Raw genomic sequence first — 20674 nt, forward strand, 5'->3', positions numbered from 1 at the left:
ACCTTTTTAGAAGCAGACATTTTAACCGCTTTAGTCATTTCTTTCTACCCGCAAACCCAATGTTGTAGCTATCATAGAATGCTGGTCAAAAATGTCAAATATTTCAGTCAGCACTCACTTTCATAGCTACAGCTTCACATTCAATGCCCACCCAAGAAAAAGCAGCAATACATGTACCGTACTCCTAACCAAAAACAATTTCAAATACTCTCTTATTGGGCACTGAGCATCCAATGTTGATGCAGATCCTTAATGTTAATTGTTAAATTCCAACCTATCTAGCCTACATCCTCCTCAGTAATTAAATGATGTACTAAACAAAATCAGCCCCACAGACATTCTCATCCCAGCTAACTATAGCATCAGTCTACATTCTCCCATGAAAAATGATGCCATAGATCTCCATACTAACCTTAGACTCATAGTGCTAGTACAAGAGAAAACTAAACCTAACCTTCTCACAGAAAATCACTCCATAATAGACCTCATATTTAACAATGCCCTAAGTCTTTTCTTTTCACTACAAAACCACCCCATCTTTTACTGATCATTCTTCTTACCCTTCAGTCTTACATTATTTTACCCAAAAAGCCAAAAGGCAATAGCAGAGATCTGACGAACACAAACTTGTCCATAAACACCTCTATGACATAGTATTCTCAAGCCATCTCAACACTATAACTAGTCTCCTCTTTCATTTACAAAATAAGCACTTACCAAACATTACCAGGCTCTTCAAAGCAGCACAGTACCAGTGGGTCACCAAAGAGCTGAAAGCTTTGTACAAATTAACAAATGAAGGATGGCTAAGATGGAAGATTAGCCCTCTCTTTAAAACAGGGTATGAGTCACACCAGAAAAAAATTATGAAACTTACCCTTTTGGAACCTACTCAACCAAATTATGTGATATTCCCCTTCTAAGCGCTACACTAACTATGTCATATCTTCCATCTCAGGCATACCTCTCAGCCGTATGGAATTTACAGTATTTACTGGTTTTGAAGCCAAAATAATGGGGTGCCACGAATTTCCAAGTGGCCCCTTCAATTTCTGATTTTTTTATTTATAATTTTAAGGCATGGCTGATGTCATTGTACATTGCCAGCTGTTCCTGCAGCATCATCAATGTGCAGGGACGTGCGTGATATCAGCTTCGTGACTGCCTGTCAGACTACTCGGACTGTTTTTGTTTGAAATTTGAATGTATTGGAGAGTGGAGGAGATGACAGAGTAGCAGCAGCAGTGACCTCTGAGCAGAGCTGCTTCTGTGCACATTGCATAATTTCAGTTTTGAATTTGAACTTCGGTTCGAACATTGAAGTCTTTTGCAGACTACATAGTAGTGTAGTGCAGTAGTTTAGAGCCGGAGGGACAGCCCGAACAGGACACAGACGACAAAACACATCACCCCCACACCTGCCCAGCGTCCACTCGACCCATGTCCACAGTACCAGAAGGATGAGGAAATTTACTTTTCTTTGGTGACTCAACCTCAACTTCCTCAAAGTAAGTTAAAAAGAAGAAGAATAAAGAAATTAATCCTCCAGAATCTACTCCAACCCTATCGCACCACCAGACCACTAAGATCCAGCAACAAAAATCACTTGCAGATCACTAAAGCCAATAACTCTGCTGATGAAGCACTATTCTCTTGCACCATAGCCAAATTATGGAACTCCCTCCCACCCACAAGTACCTACATAGCATCATGCACCCACTTCAAAACTTTACTAAAAGTGCACCTAAAAACATGCTGGCTATGCCCTTGCAACTCCCACTCTTATCACCCACCCCATCCAACCACTAACTTTCTTTCCACTCCACTAACTACCTTGATTATAGCAAGCTGAGATGCTCATAAGCCCAGTACTTATTATACAGCAGGAACTTATTATTGTAACATTTGTTAATGTCTGTTATGTACTTCACAGATAAAGATTCTAGTTGTCTACTGATGTACTATGTTCTTCATCTGTAAATATGTTTGTAATTAATTGCTATGTTAATCAAAATTTTAATCACTATGTAATCCAATATAACTACTGTCAGTTTATTTTAACTGTGGAGCTTTTCTCCCCAGGCCTCCGCTGAAAATGGACCTATGTCCAGTCGGACACTCCCGGTCAACAAATGTAAATAAATAAATGCATATAATAATACTAAAATTGTATGCTCATTATGGGAGCAGCTACTGTGCAAACCCTGTGCTTGGTTTGTCTTTTAAATGAATTACAGCAATATTTAAAAATTAATCATCACAACCTTGTAAAATTGATTAGCAGAACAGACACTATTCTTTGAGTCACTTATATATGTTGATGCATAACTTGCGGCAGTTTGGCAGACAACAATCTAAGCATCTTGCAGCAGCGCACATTGACGTTATTAGAGCCTGTTTCAGTACTTATTTAGTGAACCTTATTTGTGTTTCAGAAACACATGAATAGTAGTAGTACAAACATTTGCCAGTTGATTGTAGTGGTCATTCTGAACTTGCGCCCCTAGCATGATCACCACAGAACACTATGTTGTTGTGTCTTTCGGCTTTTCCCGGTTAGGGGTCGCCACAGCGGAACTCCGGTCCGCTAATGATTGGCAGTTGATTTTTACGTACAGAGTTGCCAGCCCTGACGCACAACCTTCAACGAAGGAACGCCCATTCACGCATGTCTCCACACAGAAGATGCTCTAGCTGAGAGTCGAACCGAACAGCGTCTTACTGTGAGGCGACAACGCTACCGCAGCAAAATTCAAGTTTTAATTTATTTTAAGTCAAGTGTGTTGTTAAAGTGCCATTAATAATAGGAAAACTGTACTGCTCATACTTTAGGCATTAGGGAGAATACATTGTGTTGCTTTTCATCATTCTGAAGTAATTCTTGAAGCAGCTGATTGCTCAGAAAGATTATTGTTAGATGATGAAATTGTCTGCAAGGATTCCATTGTTTCTTATGCATTTCCTCACACTGTGTTTGGGGGAGGGGGATTTTCCAGCTTCTAATACGACAGCAAAGCAAATTGTAGCTGAATATTTACATATTAGGCTGCTATGTAGGTATATAGTTTATTACATAAATCTGTGTGAGCTATCATGTGGTGGGTTTGGAGTTGTTTTTGCTCTTGTAATTTTCTGTTAAGGTTGAAACATAAAATCATTTTCATAGTAGCAGAATATCCAGTAACATCAAAATCTGCATTTGCTAGGTAGCGCACTGGGCAGAAAACTGTTTTTATAAGTAGATTGTTTACATTGGTAAGGGCAGATTTGTACAGTAGTTGGGGTAAGCCCTTTCACTAAGAGCAGTCAGACAAAATTATACAATTAACTGATAAAACACTGTAGAATTTTACTAGGTCTGTACAATTATAACAGGTCAACTGCTGGTGTCTGAACAGGGTGTCTGTATGACTGATGTGGTTGCTCAGCGACATCATTGTCATGTTGTGGGGGGGTGGGGGAAGTGTGACTGGTAATAGACGTCTCACATTCTGGGCAGTGGGATTATCTCCAGCCTCACAGCTTTAACATCTCTAGTGTAGACTGGGATGGAATATTGTAAAAATGGGATATAAGGTCCTACTTGTTAGAGAGATTGTGATCTTCATGTGGCAGATTAGGTAAGACAAATACAAGGAAAAGCATTCAAAAAGATCTCCTTATGAACTTTTGAGATTGTCGCACACAGAAGTAGAAAAGTGGGGGGTTACAGTAATATACATCCTAGATCAGGATCATTGTGAGATATAGGGGGCACAAAAATAGCAAGTAGCTTAGAAAACCTTTCAGTTTTGTCTGCTTATTACATTGACATACTACACCATGCTCTTATATTTAACATTTTGGTTTAAATTTGTCTTTTTCATTGGCTCATAGGTAGGTACTAGGCTATCGGCCCAAGGGCCTAAGTAAGCCTAGCCAACAAGGTTCCCTGGTGTACACCACCCAAGAAAGTTATTTTGCTTTGCCCCTGTCGAGCAGAGCCACAGAAGTGATCCCCGGGGTGTATTTCCTATGTCCCATCCACTCATCAAGATTTTTCTTGAAGAGTGCTAATGAGGAACTTTGCTTGATATAGGTGGGTAGCTTGTTCCAGAGTGTGGGAAGTCTCTGGGACAGGAATTTATCCCTCCAGCATGTCCTGTTTATTGTGGTGACAAGGTTAAGGTCCCTAGGGCGTGTAGCTCAGAGGGATTGGGATTTCTTTAGGTGTCGCATGTCCAATAGTTCTGAGTTTGACATATCTTTATATGTTAGGCAGAGATTACCTCGGAGTATGCGATATGCTACGGAGTAAAGCTGGAGTTTTTTTTTTTGAGATGGTCAATGTAGGGCATCTGTTTGAGGCCAGTAATCCTCTTTGTGAGGTACTTCTGTGGCCTTTCCAGCTGCTGCAGATGTCTTGTTGAGGTACATTCCAAAAGGGGTGTTGTACTCTATAATGGGTCTAATGGGTGTCGGGTAGAGGGGAACAATGACCTCTTTTTTCCTGGATGATGTCCTTCAAGGATGCATCTGCAGTCATCACATATGGGTTGTCCTGCCTCAGGCAGCCCTTCGGTTGGCCGGATTCCAAAGTCTGGGTCCGGCGTCGGCTGATGTCACCCTCTCCCCGACGTCAGAGCGCCTGGGGTATAAAAGCGTCAGCCGACGCCATCTTCCACAGTCTTTCTTGCCGCGTGGTGCCCGAAGCAGAAGCAGTTCGCAAGTGCCGGTCGGCCAGCTCCTGTAATTCAGCTACCGAAGACTTCAAAAGCTAAGTACCCCGTTGGGGACTTTTTCTTGCCTCAGCCGATGTCAGATAAAGTTAATAATTGCTTAACTTGTGGGAAACAAATACCTCATAAGGATTTCCACTCTTACTGCCTCCCCTGCCTAGGCCCAGACCACGACGTCTCGGCCTGTTCAGCCTGTGCTTCCTTCAACCGACGCACTCTTAGACGTCGGGCGGAGTTTGCAGAGGAATTTTTTGGGGCTAGTTTTTCATACAATATGCCGTCGGAGACTCCAACTTCACATTTAACAAAGAAACGGAAGGACATGGACCGACACACGCGGGCCGCAGTTTCGGCTGAAACCACGGCCAGGCCTACCGCGAGTGTCTCGGTCTCGGCTGAAACCGAGTCCTTGGTACTTCCGACCCCCGAAACCGCTCAACCGACAACCTCGGCCCCGGAGGCCCCTGCTGAGTCGGTTATTGAATTTCCCTCAGAAACTGGTGTCTTGGAAACTTCCGACACCATTCCTCTAGACAAAACTACACCAGCACGTGGTGCAGCTAGGCCTCCTGCATCCATGTCCATAAAGGCTTTCACCAGGGCTAAAGCTGCTAAACATACAAAAGCTGTGCCTCCCAAGGTTATTCCTCTGGGACCCTCTACCAGTTCACAGATTCTAACTTTAGCAGAGGACCTTATCTCCTTACTTAGGGGCTCTCAACCCCATCCGGACAGAGACTCCCAACTCCCTCTAGACAAAAGGCCCAGGGTTGATCCTTCTGATCCCCACTCCTCAGAGGAGGCCTCTGATGGCTCTGCTCTCTCAGACTACCAGGAGGAGGCTTTTTCGGCCTACGAGGATTCTGATGCAGAGGAATCAATCCCCTCAGCCTCCCCTCCTGAAGAACTATCCTTCGGGGAGACACTTCACACTATGAGAGAGCATTTCAAATGGCAGGGCCAGGAATTCTCTGACTCCAGGAAAAGATTAAGAACTTTTCTGCATTTACCTCAGCATAGACCTTTGGCTATTTCTCCTGTTTTGACTGTCATTGATGATGTGTACTCTGAGTCTAGCATAACCCCTGACACTCTTCCTCCGGCCCCTGCCAAACCCGATAGGTACGACAGGGTCCCGGACTCACATTTTTTTCTTTACAAGGCCCACTCTGCTGAACCAGAAACTATTTCCCAGGGCCCTAAAGGGGTTGCAGCTACCACTACTAAAAACCCACTCCCCTCTGAAAGGGAGTCCAGGGTTTAGAGAGATGGGGTAAAAAAAGTGTATACTTCTGCTACTCTTTCTATGAGGGCATTAAATTGTCAATTTCATATGATACAGTACCAAGAGTATTTGTTAGATGAATTGCATAAGAAACTGTCTTCTGAACCCCTAGATCGCAAATCACTTCAGGATCTGGTACATAACTCCCAGCAGGTTAGCAACCATTTCTTACAGTGTGGTTATGATGCATTGGAAGCTTCATGTAGGTCAGCTATAACAGGTGCAGTCATACGTAGGCATGCTTGGCTGAAGGAACAATCTCTGCCAGACCATGTTAAAGCTAAGCTTCTGGATGCTCTACTGGAAAAGCAAAAGTTATTTGGCTCCACTGCTCAGGAGGTCTTAAAGAAATTTGAGGAAAAGGCAAAATCTGTACAAACAGTCAAAGATTTTCTACAAGTCCAACCACCAAGATTCAGCAGAAATTGGCCTACCAAGAATTGGTCCTTTCCGGACACAGAAAGATTCCAGAGAGGCAAGAACAGGTGTGCCAGAGGTAGAGGGCAAGCTAGAGGCTCCTACAGAGGACGTCAATGGCAGCCTCCCAACCAGAGAGGTAGTGCAGGACCTTCAACTGCTGCACAAGGACAGACTCAATGACTTTGCTTTGACTCCGCCAACCAGGTCTCAATTAGAAGCACCTTTGGGCGGAAAGCTTTCCTTATTCTCAGAAAATTGGCACAGTATTACAAGAGACAAATGGACACTGCAAATAATAGACAAAGGATACAGGTTCCATTTTCACACATTGCCAAAAAGACCAGACCTGCAACCAAATCAAAGGGCAGAGGCTTTGAAACAAATCTCCAACTTAATGCAAATGAAAGCTATAGAAAAGGTTCCTCTTTCAGAACAAGGCCAAGGATTTTACTCCAGACTATTCCTTGTTCCAAGAAAAGAAAATCAATGGAGGCCTATTCTCGACTTGTCCGCACTGAATACTTATCTCATTGTGCCAAAATTCAAAATGCTGACTCTACAGCAACTCCTTCCCATGCTGGGCAAGGGGTCTTGGCTGGTGACTCTAGACCTCAAGGAGGCATACCTGCATGTCCCTATCAGACAAAGTTGCAGAAGACACCTCAGATTTCTTGCAGGTTCAGAGCATTATCAATTCTCAGCATTGCCCTTTGGCTTATCTACTGCGCCCAGAGTATTCACGAAATGCCTGGCATCAGTAATTGCATACTGCAGACTTCAGGGGATTCAAATATACCCATATCTGGACGATTGCCTTATACAAGCGGACAGCCAACAAACTTTGGTGAAGGACTTGAATTATGCCATCCGCCTACTGCAGGCCTTGGGATATACAGTCAACATTCACAAATCAAGACTTGTTCCATCCCAAAGAATAACTTTTCTGGGTGCGGATCTAGACACAACCACCCAAATGGCTTTTCTCACAGAAGAAAAACAAAGACAACTACCGGATTACTTCAAGAATCTGACAAGACAAACTCAGCTGACTGCAAGGAAATTCCTGCAGGCCCTGGGTTACATGGCATCTTGCATTCTTCTGATTCCACAAGCAAGGCTGCATATGAGGAAACTACAATGGTACCTAAGGAGTTTATGGACTCAGCACAGTCACAGCTTAGAAACTTTGATCCCACTCATTCCATGCCTCCAAAAGGAATTTCTGTGGTGGGCTCAAGCAAGCCAGTCGAACAGGGGTCTGCCCTTCAGCAAACCAATAGCCAGCCAAACCATTACAACGGACGCTTCATACCACGGTTGGGGAGCACACATGGAGGGCAGATGTATTCAAGGACTATGGTCACAAAAGGAGCTACGCATGCACATAAACCAAAAGGAAATGCTGGCAGTGATACATGCAATCGAGGCCTTCAAAACCTTTCTGCATCAAGGCCACCTGCTAATAAGGACAGACAACACCACAGTTATGTGGTACATAAACAAGCAAGGAGGCACCCATTCCTACCCTCTTTGCAGACTGGCAATGAATCTATGGGAATCTTCCTTGAAACTCAGTATAGAGCTGCAATCCCAGTTTGTGCCAGGAAAAGACAATATACTGGCAGACAGCTTAAGCAGAAATATCATGGATGCACACGAATGGATGCTGCACCCAGACATCTTCCTACAGATAACACAGTCATAGGGAAGGCCAGACATAGATCTTTTTGCCTCCCCCCACAATCATCAGCTGAAGAAATTCTGCTCAAGGACATACCACCCACAAGCATGGAAAGTGGACGCCCTATCTTTCAGCTGGAGAACTCTAGCAGTGTATGCATTTCCACCTCTTCCATTAATGACCAAGGTCTTACTGAAAATCAGGGCAGAGCAGCCAAAAGTGATTCTGATAGCTCCGGACTGGCCAAGACAGCACTGGTACCCACTGTTAAAGAGCATGTCACGCACGAAACCATGGCCTCATCCTCAATGGCCACTTCTCCTGACACAGCACAGTTACAAAACTCTGCATTCCAACCTGAAAACCTTGCAACTAACGGCCTGGAAAATACCTTGACTCCTCCTCAGGATAAGCTATCCAAGAGAGTGAAGGATATCATCATGGAAGCTCGCAGGCCTTCCACAAGAAAGGCGTATTCAGCAAAATGGAAAAGATTTCACACTTGGAGCACCACAAAGGGCCTAGATGCGACAGTGATGAACATGGCACATATCCTGGAATACCTGGCAGAAATGCTCCATAATGGCCTGTCTTACTCTTCCATTAAATTTCATGCTTCAGCAATTTCAGCAGAGTACAATACTGACCCACCTGTCTTTTCTCATCCTCTCCTAAGACAGTTTCTAAGAGGAATTAAAAACCTCAATCCTCCAAGGAAACCTCCAGTGCCTACTTGGGACCTTAACTTCGTGTTGGAAAAACTAACTCTGCCTCCCTTTGAACCAGCAGCATCTGCAGAACTACAGTTCCTGTCTTGGAAGACCGCCTTCCTTCTGGCCATAACCTCAGCAAGAAGAGTATCTGAGTTACAGGCAATCATGGCAGTACAGCCATTTCTTATTTTTCATCAGGACAGAGTCTCATTGAGAACCAATCCTTCATTTATGCCAAAGGTGGTATCCAGGGTCTCATTAAACCAAGCTATTCACCTGCCTACCTTCTTTCCAAATCCACAAAACAAAGGGGAGAAACTAATGCACACCCTGGACATACACAGACAGTTGCGCTACTACTTGGACAGAACTAAAAGCTACAGAAAAACTGATCAGCTGTTGGTGGCATATGCTGCTGGTACACAAGGAAAAGCAATTTCCAAACGGACAATTTCAAAATGGATAGGGAATTGCATACGTTTTTGTTATTCCTTTCATGGAAAAACTGTGCCAGCTAACATTAGACCTCATTCCACCAGAGCCACAGCCACCTCCACAGCCTTCTTAAGAGGGGTGGCTACCAAGGACATTTTAGAAGCTGCTACATGGAGCTCCGTGCATACATTTTCCAAGCATTACAATTTACCTTTATATTCCAGATCCAGTGCAGGCTTTGCTACGGCAGTCCTGCAGGGCATTTTAGCTACACCATCCTTTACATAGATCCTCTACCCCCCAGTATGGCTATGGTATTCTACCCATATGTGATGACAGCAGATGCATCCTTGAAGGACATCGTACAGTTTTGTACCTACCATAAATGTAGATGTCCGATAGGTATGCATCTGCAGTCAGGTTTACCCTCCCTCCTTCCCCTCTTGGGTATTTATTGGGTACTTTCCCCTCTCATAGCTAGCTGGGTTATCTATTATGGTGTATTTGTTTTATATATATATATATATATATATCTACATATATATTTCTGTGCATGTTTGGAATTTATTGCATTTCTCCAAATTTAGCCTTCCTTTGAGGGCACCTGGCATCTCGGGCAAGAAACACTGATGAAGATGGCGTCGGCTGACGCTTTTATACCCCAGGCGCTCTGACGTCGGGGAGAGGGCGACATCAGCCGACGCCGGACCCAGACTTTGGAATCCGGCCAACCGAAGGGCTGCCTGAGGCAGGACAACCCATATGTGATGACAGCAGATGTATACCTATTGGACATCTACATTTATGGTAGGTACAAATCTGTACTTTCTGTTTTGTGATGAGGTGTGCCACGTAGAAGGATTTCCTTACTACTGTGGTGATGTGATTACCAAAGGAGAGACTACTGTCCACCTGTGTCGCAAGGTGTCCTATCACGCATTCGGTGTTAAGTAGACTGCCGCCTATGTGGTAGTTCATGGGTACAGAGTTTTTACCAAAGGGGAAGACAATGCACTTTTTGGCATTGAGCTTGAGGGCCATGGCTCTGACACCAGGCATCTGTCTCAGTGAGGCCCATCTATAGAATGTCCACATCATTTGGGGACTCGACTATGGTTCCTAGTTTGCAGTCATCTGCAAACTTCGTTAGCCAAAGGCCTTCTTTGTGTGCCTGTACTTCAGAGAATTAAATACCCACCAGGAGAGGTCCCAGGACCGAACCCTGTGGTACTCCACTTGTCACTGGTTTGAAGTCAGATTTGGAGTCTGCAACTTTTACAGTGTGGATTCTTGTGATGTAGGGGTTTATACCTAGTTTAGTGAGGTTAGCTATAATTCCAGAAAGGGGGATGGTGTTGAAAGCCATGGCGAGGGCAAGATAGGCTGTGTGAAGCACCTTACCCCCTCGTGTACAGCTTTGGTGACTGCCTTAAAGAAGTCAATCAGGTTCAGAGGGCATGATCTGCCTTTCACAAACCCGAACTGGGTGGGGTCCAGAGTTTGGAGGTTACCAATGTCTTTGTTTATGAGTTCAGTGATGATATGTTCCATGGCCTTACAGACCAGGCTTGTCAGGCTAATAGGGCGATAGTTCCCGGGATCAGTTGTGGCTCCCCCTTTGTGGAGTTGGATAACTGTTGCTGTGCGCCATTCACTGGGCACAAAGCCTGACGTGAGGCTATGATTGAACATGGTGCTTAGGTGGGGAGTCAGTTCGTTCTGAAGTTCGTGTAAAATGCAGCCTGGGATGTACAGCCTGGGATGTTGTCCGGTCCCATGGATGCTGTGTTTTTGGCTTTAGAGAATGCAGCTTTTAACTGCGTAGTTGTGATGACAGGGGCTGTGCAGTCTTCCTGTATAGATATGGGCCCTTTAGGGGGGTGAGAGGGCAGTAAAGTTACGCACTGAACCTATCTGCCAGGATGTTGGTAGTATCAGTTGATTCTGTAATTTTCGTGCTGTTTTGCTGTAACTCACAGCAGATCTGGGTGTTGCCATTGATATTCTTGACATAGCTATAGAATGCTTTGTGGTTGTCCCTAGAATCAGTGGCAATTTTGTTTTGCGATATTCGTCTATTATATTACTTGGCATTTAAAGTTGCTTTTCCATTTTAAATCTTTATGTATTCCTATTGGTGCAGAGTATCCTATTTCTGTCCCCTTCACCTGTGCTCTGTGCTTAGGCTGCTGAACCCTGGTCCACTTACAAGGCCAGTTCTTCACAAAGTGTACAGCCCATCTAACTTATTGTGGTAGAGCTCCCAGTAGTAAAGACTTTTTTTCGTATAATAGTGGCACTGAGAGTTGGGGAACTAATACAAAAAAACACTGTTGTTCTCTGGTTATATTTTGTGTTCAATAGTTTGTCTCCTCTTAAATTTGCAGTTGAATGTTGATATCCCACAATTCTGTTGGAGTGGTCAGGATTACATAATTAGGTATTCAAATTGTATGCTAATCAGCATACAGATTTTCATCCAGTTGTACCTACTTTTCATGGGTCTTAGTCCAGATTTTTGATGTTTCCAGGATGAGAGGTATGATCTCGAGGAGCAAGTGTGCTGTAGGCTTTCTCAGAGTATTCTCCCATTTTCCACCCACACCCTCCCCTTTCCCAAATCAACCCACTGAAATCCCAGTAGGACCCACCTACACCCCACTCTTCAGTTTTAAAGACATGTCGCCCAAAGAAAGTGAAAAGCTGCTCTCATTGTACAAGATGCCTCAAACAGGCTATGATGGACTTTACTTGTGGTTTAGTCAAGTCAAGTCAAGTAGTACTTTTTAGTCCTAGTCATCATGCTGATTTTTCTATGGTGGACTGTGGTGTATTAACTTCTTATCTGAAGGATTCTGTTGTAAATCTGGGAGTGAAGATGGATAAAGATCTTTGCTTTAGGGGACATATAAACGGGGTGGTGTCATCCTCTTTTTATCAATTAAGGCGCTTGGCTAAGGTAAAACCATTTTTGTCTAAAGGTGATTTGGAAGTTGTTGTACATGCATTTATAACTTCACGCCTTGATTATTGTAATTCTATTCTATTTGGAGTGAGTCAAGGTGCTTTAGTCCGTTTGCAGCTTGTTCAAAATGCTGCTGGGAAATTCTTGGAGGGCAAACGAAAGTTTGACCATGTAATGCCTGTATTAGCGGCATTGCATTGGTTACCTGTTTTTTTCAGGGTTCGTTTTATAATTTTGTTATTGGCCTTTAAAGCTTTAAATAGTTTAGCGCCAGTATATTTGGCAGATATGCTCCATGCTTATGTTCCCAATCGGACACTTCGGTCAGAAGATCTGTCCCTACTTGTGGTTCCCCGGGCACGACTAAAGATGAGGGGTGATAGAGCTTTTTCTGTCGTAGCTCCAAAACTTTGGAATGAGCTTCCATTATACATTCGGCAGTCTTCTTCTGTGACAATTTTTAAGCAAAATCTTAAAACTTATTTTTATGAATTGGCCTTTAATGAGGTGAAATGATTTTTAATGTTGTTCTGTTTTATGTTTTGTTATTTTTAGTTAAATTTTTATGTTATATGTTATTTATTGCTTTTGATTATTGTTTTGTAAAGCACTTTGGTGGCATTTTTTGTCTGTAAGGTGCTATATAAATAAATTTTGACTTGACTTGTGGTTTATTTCATTTTAACACCATTTAATAAAATATCTCAAACCAATCTACAACAGTTGCCTTACCCAGTGACATTATGGCACCACCCCCCCCTGGAAACATGCAGTTATAAAGCCATTTCTGAAAACACCTAAACCAACATCCACAAATGACTTCTGCCCCATACGTATACTACCAACCCTTGGGAAATAAAAAGGGAGTTTACACCCAGCTTTCTGACTATCTGAAAACCAGCAAAATTCTGTATTGTAAGCAGAACAAGTTCTGTAGTGGCAGAAGGACCTTGACTGCTCTCCCCACTCATTTACAACATTTCCCCTAAACATAGCCAAGCCTCACTGCTGCCATCTTTATTGACCTCACCAAAGCATCTGTTCTTGCTTTGCTCACTCAACCATTACTCTTAGTTACCAGGCACTTCTGTGTTTCAGGTTTCCTCTCAAATGGGTTCTTATCCATTAAAATGTGAAATTCCAACTCACCATCCATCCCCATTTACAAAAGTGCACCTGAAGGGATCAGTACTTTAAGCCCTGTTGTTTTCCTTATTCATCAGATGTCTTCCAGCTGATGTGGTAGTCTGCAGATCCCATCCCTCCAACTCATCAGACAAAAGCCGGCTTGAAAAAAAAAAAAACTTTGCTAACTATCAAACTGACTTACCCCCACCTAAAAATAAATAAACAGCCAAACACAAGGTCTCTAACCTTCCCAAGGACTTGACATATAGCTCGGACTTGACCCCACTAGATACCACTCCACACTTAAGGTGTCTAGGAATTTGGCTAGATCAGCAGCTTAATTTTCAACACCATGTTGACAACATAAAGTGTGAAAATAACTCCCAACTTTTCTGAATCAGAAACATTTTCCAATTTCTGTGCCCTGAATGGAGAATGCATTTGGCATAGCTTAGCTATGCCCTGTCTCATAGCATCAGCATTCAAGAAAAACAACTCTTCCCTGCAAATCACTGCAAGCAGCACTTATGGAGTCCATTACCCTTGCATACAAGACCCAATATCACTGACAAGTTCTTTCAAAAGCACTTTGGTTCCCAATCTCTTACATAGTTAAATTTTTCTGCCAAGCTCACTACTTTTCAGAGTAATTAATCTTGAATCCTTCATATTCCTTGTCTACTGACAACCACCGCACTTTCTTGAGTGCTAATTTAGGTCACTTCCCTCCAGCATAACATATATACAGACTCATAGGACCAAACAGCTCTCTACCAATCTCAGTTTCTGTGTCCTAGGCCCTCAGATCAGGGAATCTATCCCAGTTTACCTTAAAGAATACATGTAGCAATGATATGAAGCAGTTCTTATTCAAAGAAGTGATTTATAATACTTCCAAACGGGTGCTTCCTCCTGATGGCAGGCATACACCCTGGCAACAGTTCTGCAGCCTGTATGCGTCTCCAGTTATTTCAGACTGGAGAAATCCCAGTGTTCTATAGACCCACTGTCTTTGTATATACACTATAAATATCTCCTTCCCCTCTCTATGGCTCACTCCATATTCCTGTCTATGGCCCACTCCTTAAGCCACTCTCTACTACTTAGCCTGCCATGCTAACACCATTGTGGATGTAACTTAAACAGTCTTTATATAGCTGTCATCATTCTCTTTTACCCATTCTCCAACCCTTGTTGTGTTACAAAGTGTCATATACTAATCCCAAGAGATTGTAATTCCAACAGTCTGAAGTCATATTTGCTGTACATGACTTGTTTCTAAGTTTCAAGTTGTACCTTTCAAACTTAATTGTGTTGTAATTTCTAGTTTCTATTTTATATTGTGTTTCTTTTATGCACGTGGGCTGTACCTGAAAATGATCCATTGAGATCAGTGTTTTATCCTTCTTTCAAAATGAAATAAATTGCATTATTAATATTTTTTTTGGGGGGGGGGTGTCTTGTTTCAAAACATAGTGAGCGTCTCAGTACTTTTGAAGGGAGGGTAGGTATTGATCTCAAGTTTGGAGACTAACACTGAAAAGCTGTGTTAACTGCAAGGTAGTTTCTGACCTTATATAAGAAAATCTGAAAGCATTCCAGATACATAGTCATTATGGTTTGGATTAGCTTAACGTAAGAATGGTGTTTACAATTTGACAAACTTTAATAACCATAAGGTATATGCCAAGCCATTAGAGGGCAATGCCTTTTCTAGACAAAGTAGAATAGCCAACAACAATCATTATTTCAAGCAAGAACTTGCTGAAAATCCTCCGTAATAATGGGGTTGATAAAGAACAGTATTATAAAATGGCTCCATTGTTAGAGTATCATTTATTAGCCCTGATCTGAGGTTGTGTGCAATATAATATTGTTGTTTTAACTGTTAGGGTCATTTTACAAGTATACATGAGAGGTACCAGTAGGAAAAAGGAAGATTTTCCTTTGCACATCAGAGCATAGATGTTAAAATTTAAGTAAAGAATGTACTAGGCATCCACTTGTGTTCTACATTATTAAATATGCTGTCCTTTCAGCATTGACTATTGTCCATCAGTGTTTCTTCAATACATAATAGGCATTTTTTTGCCCTTTTTTTCTAGGTGTGGCTGGTGCTGGCAGACTCTTTACCAAAGAAGTAATAACTACAATGGGTTCTCTTAACGAACGTCCAATTATTTTTGCTCTGAGTAACCCTACAGTGAAAGCAGAATGTACAGCTGAAGATGCTTACATGCTGACACAGGTATAGAAAAAAAGATGTCTTTTTTTTTTTTTTTTTTTTTTTTTAGTTTGTGGGGATATGTTCATGCAACATAGCACACTTAACACACTTTGTCTTAATTTCCGTCCGAGCACCCAGGTATTGAATGCATGAATGTGTTTATACATCTGCATCATCAGTTACATAGCTCTGCAAGGTTCTTGTTGCAACTATCTGCATTTTACTAATAAGTTCTGTGATGCCCGCGCCCTGGCCCAGCAATGAAGGAGCCTCAATCCTCACCACTAACACCAGAAAGGGCGTCTCATATGAGAGGAAAGGATAACAAATGCACAGTTAAGTACAATTTCCCTTAAGTGCACACAGAGATCACAGTCAGTCTGGGGCTGGTTGCTCCTTTGCTCACCGGTTCCCCAGTAAGACTCCCCCACTGGCACAGCTATAGGGTCCAGATCTCAGCCTAGCTGACAAGCTAACCTCCAGTACCCTGTCTGTCCAACCAGTGCTTCATGTCCCTGCCCAAGTAGCTGACACACACACACACACACACACACACACACACACACACACACACACACACACACACTTTGAGATAAGTATTTATACAACTTCACAGACACTCCTGAGAAAAGCTGACACAGATTCTCCAACTGTGCCCCTTTACCCATACTATACTCCAGACTCATCGACTCCAAACTCTTAACTTCAAAGGACATGCAAAACATAATTTTAATTTCAAAGAACATTTGAAATGCTTGGCTTAGTTTTCTTTACAGCAGATGGCAATGTTGCTACAATCTTGAAGTTCACATTTTACAGTGTTTTCTTTAATTTAAGACACAAGCCGGTATTTTACATTTATATTTACAAATGCCAGAATTATGTATCAAATTCTATTTGACTAGGCTGGCAGCGTTCACTCCTTCTCTACCAGTCTTCACAACTTGTTTCAACACATTTGTCATTCACATTTATACATGTGCTCAGCCATTTTCTTAGACTTGTAACTCCTCACCTCACACCAACCCTGTGCATCTTGTAAGTTATTTATCTTTGTGTGATGCATATTACATAGTACTGTAAAATGTATGCTGCTACCTTTGCTGTATATCATTTTACAAATGTAAGTCAGACCTTGGTAGGTACATAGTGTTGTGCTCTGCAGTCATTTCCAGACAAAAATCATAAATCATCTAAGTTTTGTTGCATATTTGGGAGGCATACATATATCCTCCCATTGTTTTTGTGAAATGCTTATCCAGTCTTTCTTCCCCAATCATTTCTAACTCCTCTGATTCTTATAATTATCGTGCAGTGTTTTCAATACTGTACTAATTATTCATTTTTTAATTGCAGCTAAAAACTCCACCAATGCTGGACTTTCGTTTAGGACCCCCCCCCCCCCATTTCTTTCTCTTTGCCTATACTCTGATATCAATCCTTGATAGGGAAGGTAATCTCTAACATGCAGTCCAAATACATTCTTGGCCCCTTTCCATTGTATTACCTTTTCCTCTGTAGTTATTTGCTCCCAATACCTTGGTTCCTTTGCCAGTTTTCCCCAATAAATTCCAGCCCCCTCTTGCCTTTTGTCTGTATCTCTAATTACAGTCATCCCTATTAACAGGCTCTCCTTTCTCCATTCCCATATTGGCTTAGTTCTTAGAATACTTTCTGCTACTTTATGGATATAATATTCTGTATGATTCTTGTTATTCTCCTTAAAGCTCTGCATCCAAAATCCCAGTCTCTCCTTGTTTCTTGAGTGTCCCTCCCACCCGTTTCAACGTCATTCCTCTCCACTTTGAATTATAGTTTTCTGCTTGTGCTATTTATAGGAGCCTAAACTGTGTAGCTTTGAAGTACTCCTTCAAATTGGGTAATCCCAATCCAGCCATTCCCATTTGACTCTTGCCGTCTTCTCCCCACAAATGAAGTCCTTCAGCTCTTTATTAATTTCTATCCACAACTTCTCCTCTTAGTGATAAAAATATGCCTGACCTGTGTATAAGACTAAAGGGACTAAAAGCATTTTTATTGCTTGTATCTGACTATCCATATCCATATAACAAAGCTTCTATTTTCTCAGTTTTTGTATTATCTTTTGTTTAGTCTCTTCTCATGTATCCTTAGCTGCCACACCAGAATAATTTTTAATCTGTACTCCTAAATATTTAATTTTATCATGTCCCCATAAATACTGACGTTGCTCAACCAATTCATGTGCGGTTACATATGTTACCGCTGTTGCCTTTCTTTTGCTTCATTAACTTTGTATCCCAAAAAGATTTGAAACTGTCTCAAAATGTTCCACAGCACTTGTAATGTCTCTTTCTGGTTTTGTCAGGTATAACATAATATCATCAGCAAATAGATCCAGTTTTTCTTGACTACCATACCAATTACATCCTTGAATTTCTGAGTCCCATATTTTCTTTGTCAGTGGTTCTAAATGTAATACAACTAACAAAGGGGAAAAAGGATACTGCTGCCGGATTCTTCTTCTCAAGCAGGAATTATCAGAGAGGACCCCACCCACTTGAATTTTTGCATTGGATTCCTCATGTATCCTCCTAATCAACCTTATAATTTTTTTCAAGAAATGCAATTGCTTCCATTGCCCTGCTTATAAAGTCCCAGCTTACTCTGTCAAATGCTTTCTTTGCATCAAGACCCACCAGCAACAACGGTATCGTCTTACATTCTGCTTCCCTGTGGATCATCAATGTTCTTTTAATGTTGTCAAATGTTTGCCTCCCCTCCATAAAACGATGTTGGTCTTTATCCATCAATATTGGCATTACTTTTGTCATTCTTTTAGCCATTGTAGACAAGAACACTTTATAATTATGGTTTAGTATTGAAATGGGCCTGTATGAAGCTCGATCTGATGGATCTTTACCCTCTTTAGGTATTACAGCTACCACTGCTTTCTTCCAGGATGTTAGTACTTCTCCTCCTCTTAAAATACTGTTAAACAAAACCTTCCAGATCTTTATCAGTCTTTTCCCTCCTAGCTTCCAAACTACCACAGGATACCATCCTGGGGATTTTTCTCTCTTCTCCTCATATCTTAACTGTTAGTAATTGAGCCTCATCTACTTCTAACTTGGCATAGTTAATTCTTCCATAAACATTTCCATTTACATCTTTTCTTAATTTTCATATTTCTCTGCTTTATACAGACCATCATATAATTTTCTAAATATTCCAATACTTCTACAGGATCTGATGTTCATCATGTTTCACTGTTGCAGTCATTACACTTGGGTTATCCTGCTGGCAGGCTACCCGCAGTCAGCCTGAATTCCAAAGTCCTGGTCCGGCGTCGGTTGCTGTTGCCTCTTCCCTGACATCAGTGCACCAGGGGAATAAACGATGCAGCCAACACCATTTTCTTCAGTCTTTATTGCCGTGCAGTGCCCGAAGCAAAAGCAGTTCGCAAGTGCCAGTCGGCCGACTCCTGAGATTTTCAAAATCGACTTTCAGATCCAAAGTCTTCAATAAAGGTAAGTACCCCGTTGGGGAAACTTTTTTCTTGCTCCAGACCGATGTCAGAAAAAGGTAACAATTGTATTTCTTGTGGGAAGCAAATACCTCATAAGGATTTTCATTCTAACTGTATTCCTTGTCTAGGCCCTGACTACGACGTTGCTAGCTGTCGGTTTTGTGTTAGATTTAACCAACGCACTATTAAGCGTCGGTACGATTTTGCCTTTCATTACTTTGGCCGAAGGTTTAATTATATAATGCCATCGGAACAGCCGACGACCGGAGTTTATAAAAAGCGCAAGGAAAAGGACAGGCATCCAGGTCCAAAACCGACGAGGCCTCTGCTAGGCCAGGCCAGTCACCGGTTCACCGGTTCTCAATGAGGCGCTTTCGCAGCCCCTGACGCCCGCTACCTCAGAGCCATAGGCCTCTTCCGACTCCCACGTGGAGACAACTAGGCCTCTGGATACTCAAGGTATTGGACACTCAGAAACTATTCCCTCAGATGGGTCCGGAGCCGCTCAGCAGGCATCGGCTTCTGAGGGTGTTTTCAGACCTACACAGTTATATGTCAAGGCAAAGACTTAAACAGCTTTAAAGACAAAGAAACAAGTACAGCATTCTCCTGGACAGACTGCCATGCCTAAGAAACAGATGCTTCAAATGGCCGAAGACCTAATTACTTTGATCAGGAGTTCCCATCCCCCTCCTGATAAGAGGCTTAGGCAAGACACAGAATACGATTCTTCTGATCAGGTTTCCATTTCCTCTGACTCCTCTTCAGAACAGGGATACTCTCTTCCTCCCAATGAGAAATCTGATGCTGAAGAATCCCTCCCTTCAGCCTCTCCTCTTGAGGATTATTCTTTTGGGGAAACCCTGCATACCATGAGGGAGCATTTTCACTGGGAGAGCCAAGATTACTCATAATCTAAGAAAAGGCTCAGAGACTTTCTTTTACTGCCTCAGCACAGACCTCTTGCTATTTCACCTGTTCTAGACATTGTAGATGATGTATTTTCAGAGTCCAGCCTGTCTCCTGACTCTCTACCCCCTGCACCGGTTAAGCCAGACAGATACTACAGGGTTCCAGATTCTCATACATTTCTATATAAAAACCCTGCTGCTGACCCAGAAACTATATCTCAGGGTCCCTAAGGGGTCAAGGCTTCCACTGCAAAAAAACCTGTCCCCTCTGATAGGGATTCTAGAGCACTGGACAGATGGGGGGAAAATCGTTTACACTTCTGCTACCTTGGCTGTAAGGGCTTTAAATTGTCAGTTTCATATGCTTAAATATCAACAATACTTAATGTCACTGCTCAAACAGAAAATGTTTACAAATTCTGAATGTTCTGAAAACCAGGAAATGCAGGATTTATTGCATGCAGCTGAACAAGTGGGAAAGCATACTTTGCAATGTGGTTTTGATTCACTGGAGGCCTCATGCAGGGCCGCTGTTACAAGTTCTGTCATTAGAAGGCATGCTTGGTTAAAGGAACAGAATCTGCCTGATCATGTTAAAGCAAAATTATTAGATGCTCCCTTACAGCATGATACTTTGTTTGGTGTTAAGGCAGAAGAGGTGTTGAAGAAAATGGAGGATAAAG

At 42.2% G+C, this 20674-nt stretch overlaps 1 protein-coding gene across 8 annotated transcripts in view; it reads left to right on the forward strand.

The window, feature by feature from the left end:
* Positions 1 to 20674, forward strand: part of ME2 (malic enzyme 2) — a 1978505-nt gene that overhangs the window by 1643984 nt on the left and 313847 nt on the right. For all 8 annotated transcript variants that reach the window (XM_044082071.1, XM_044082092.1, XM_044082073.1 and 5 more), the window contains one exon: positions 15451 to 15593. In XM_044082071.1, coding sequence (XP_043938006.1) covers positions 15451 to 15593 — 143 coding nt within the window. The remainder of the gene's footprint in view (positions 1 to 15450; positions 15594 to 20674) is intronic.

The sequence above is a fragment of the Protopterus annectens genome, chromosome 1.part1, assembly GCF_019279795.1.
Source record: "Protopterus annectens isolate FY-2018-M chromosome 1.part1, PAN1.0, whole genome shotgun sequence".
NCBI lineage: Eukaryota > Metazoa > Chordata > Ceratodontiformes > Protopteridae > Protopterus > Protopterus annectens.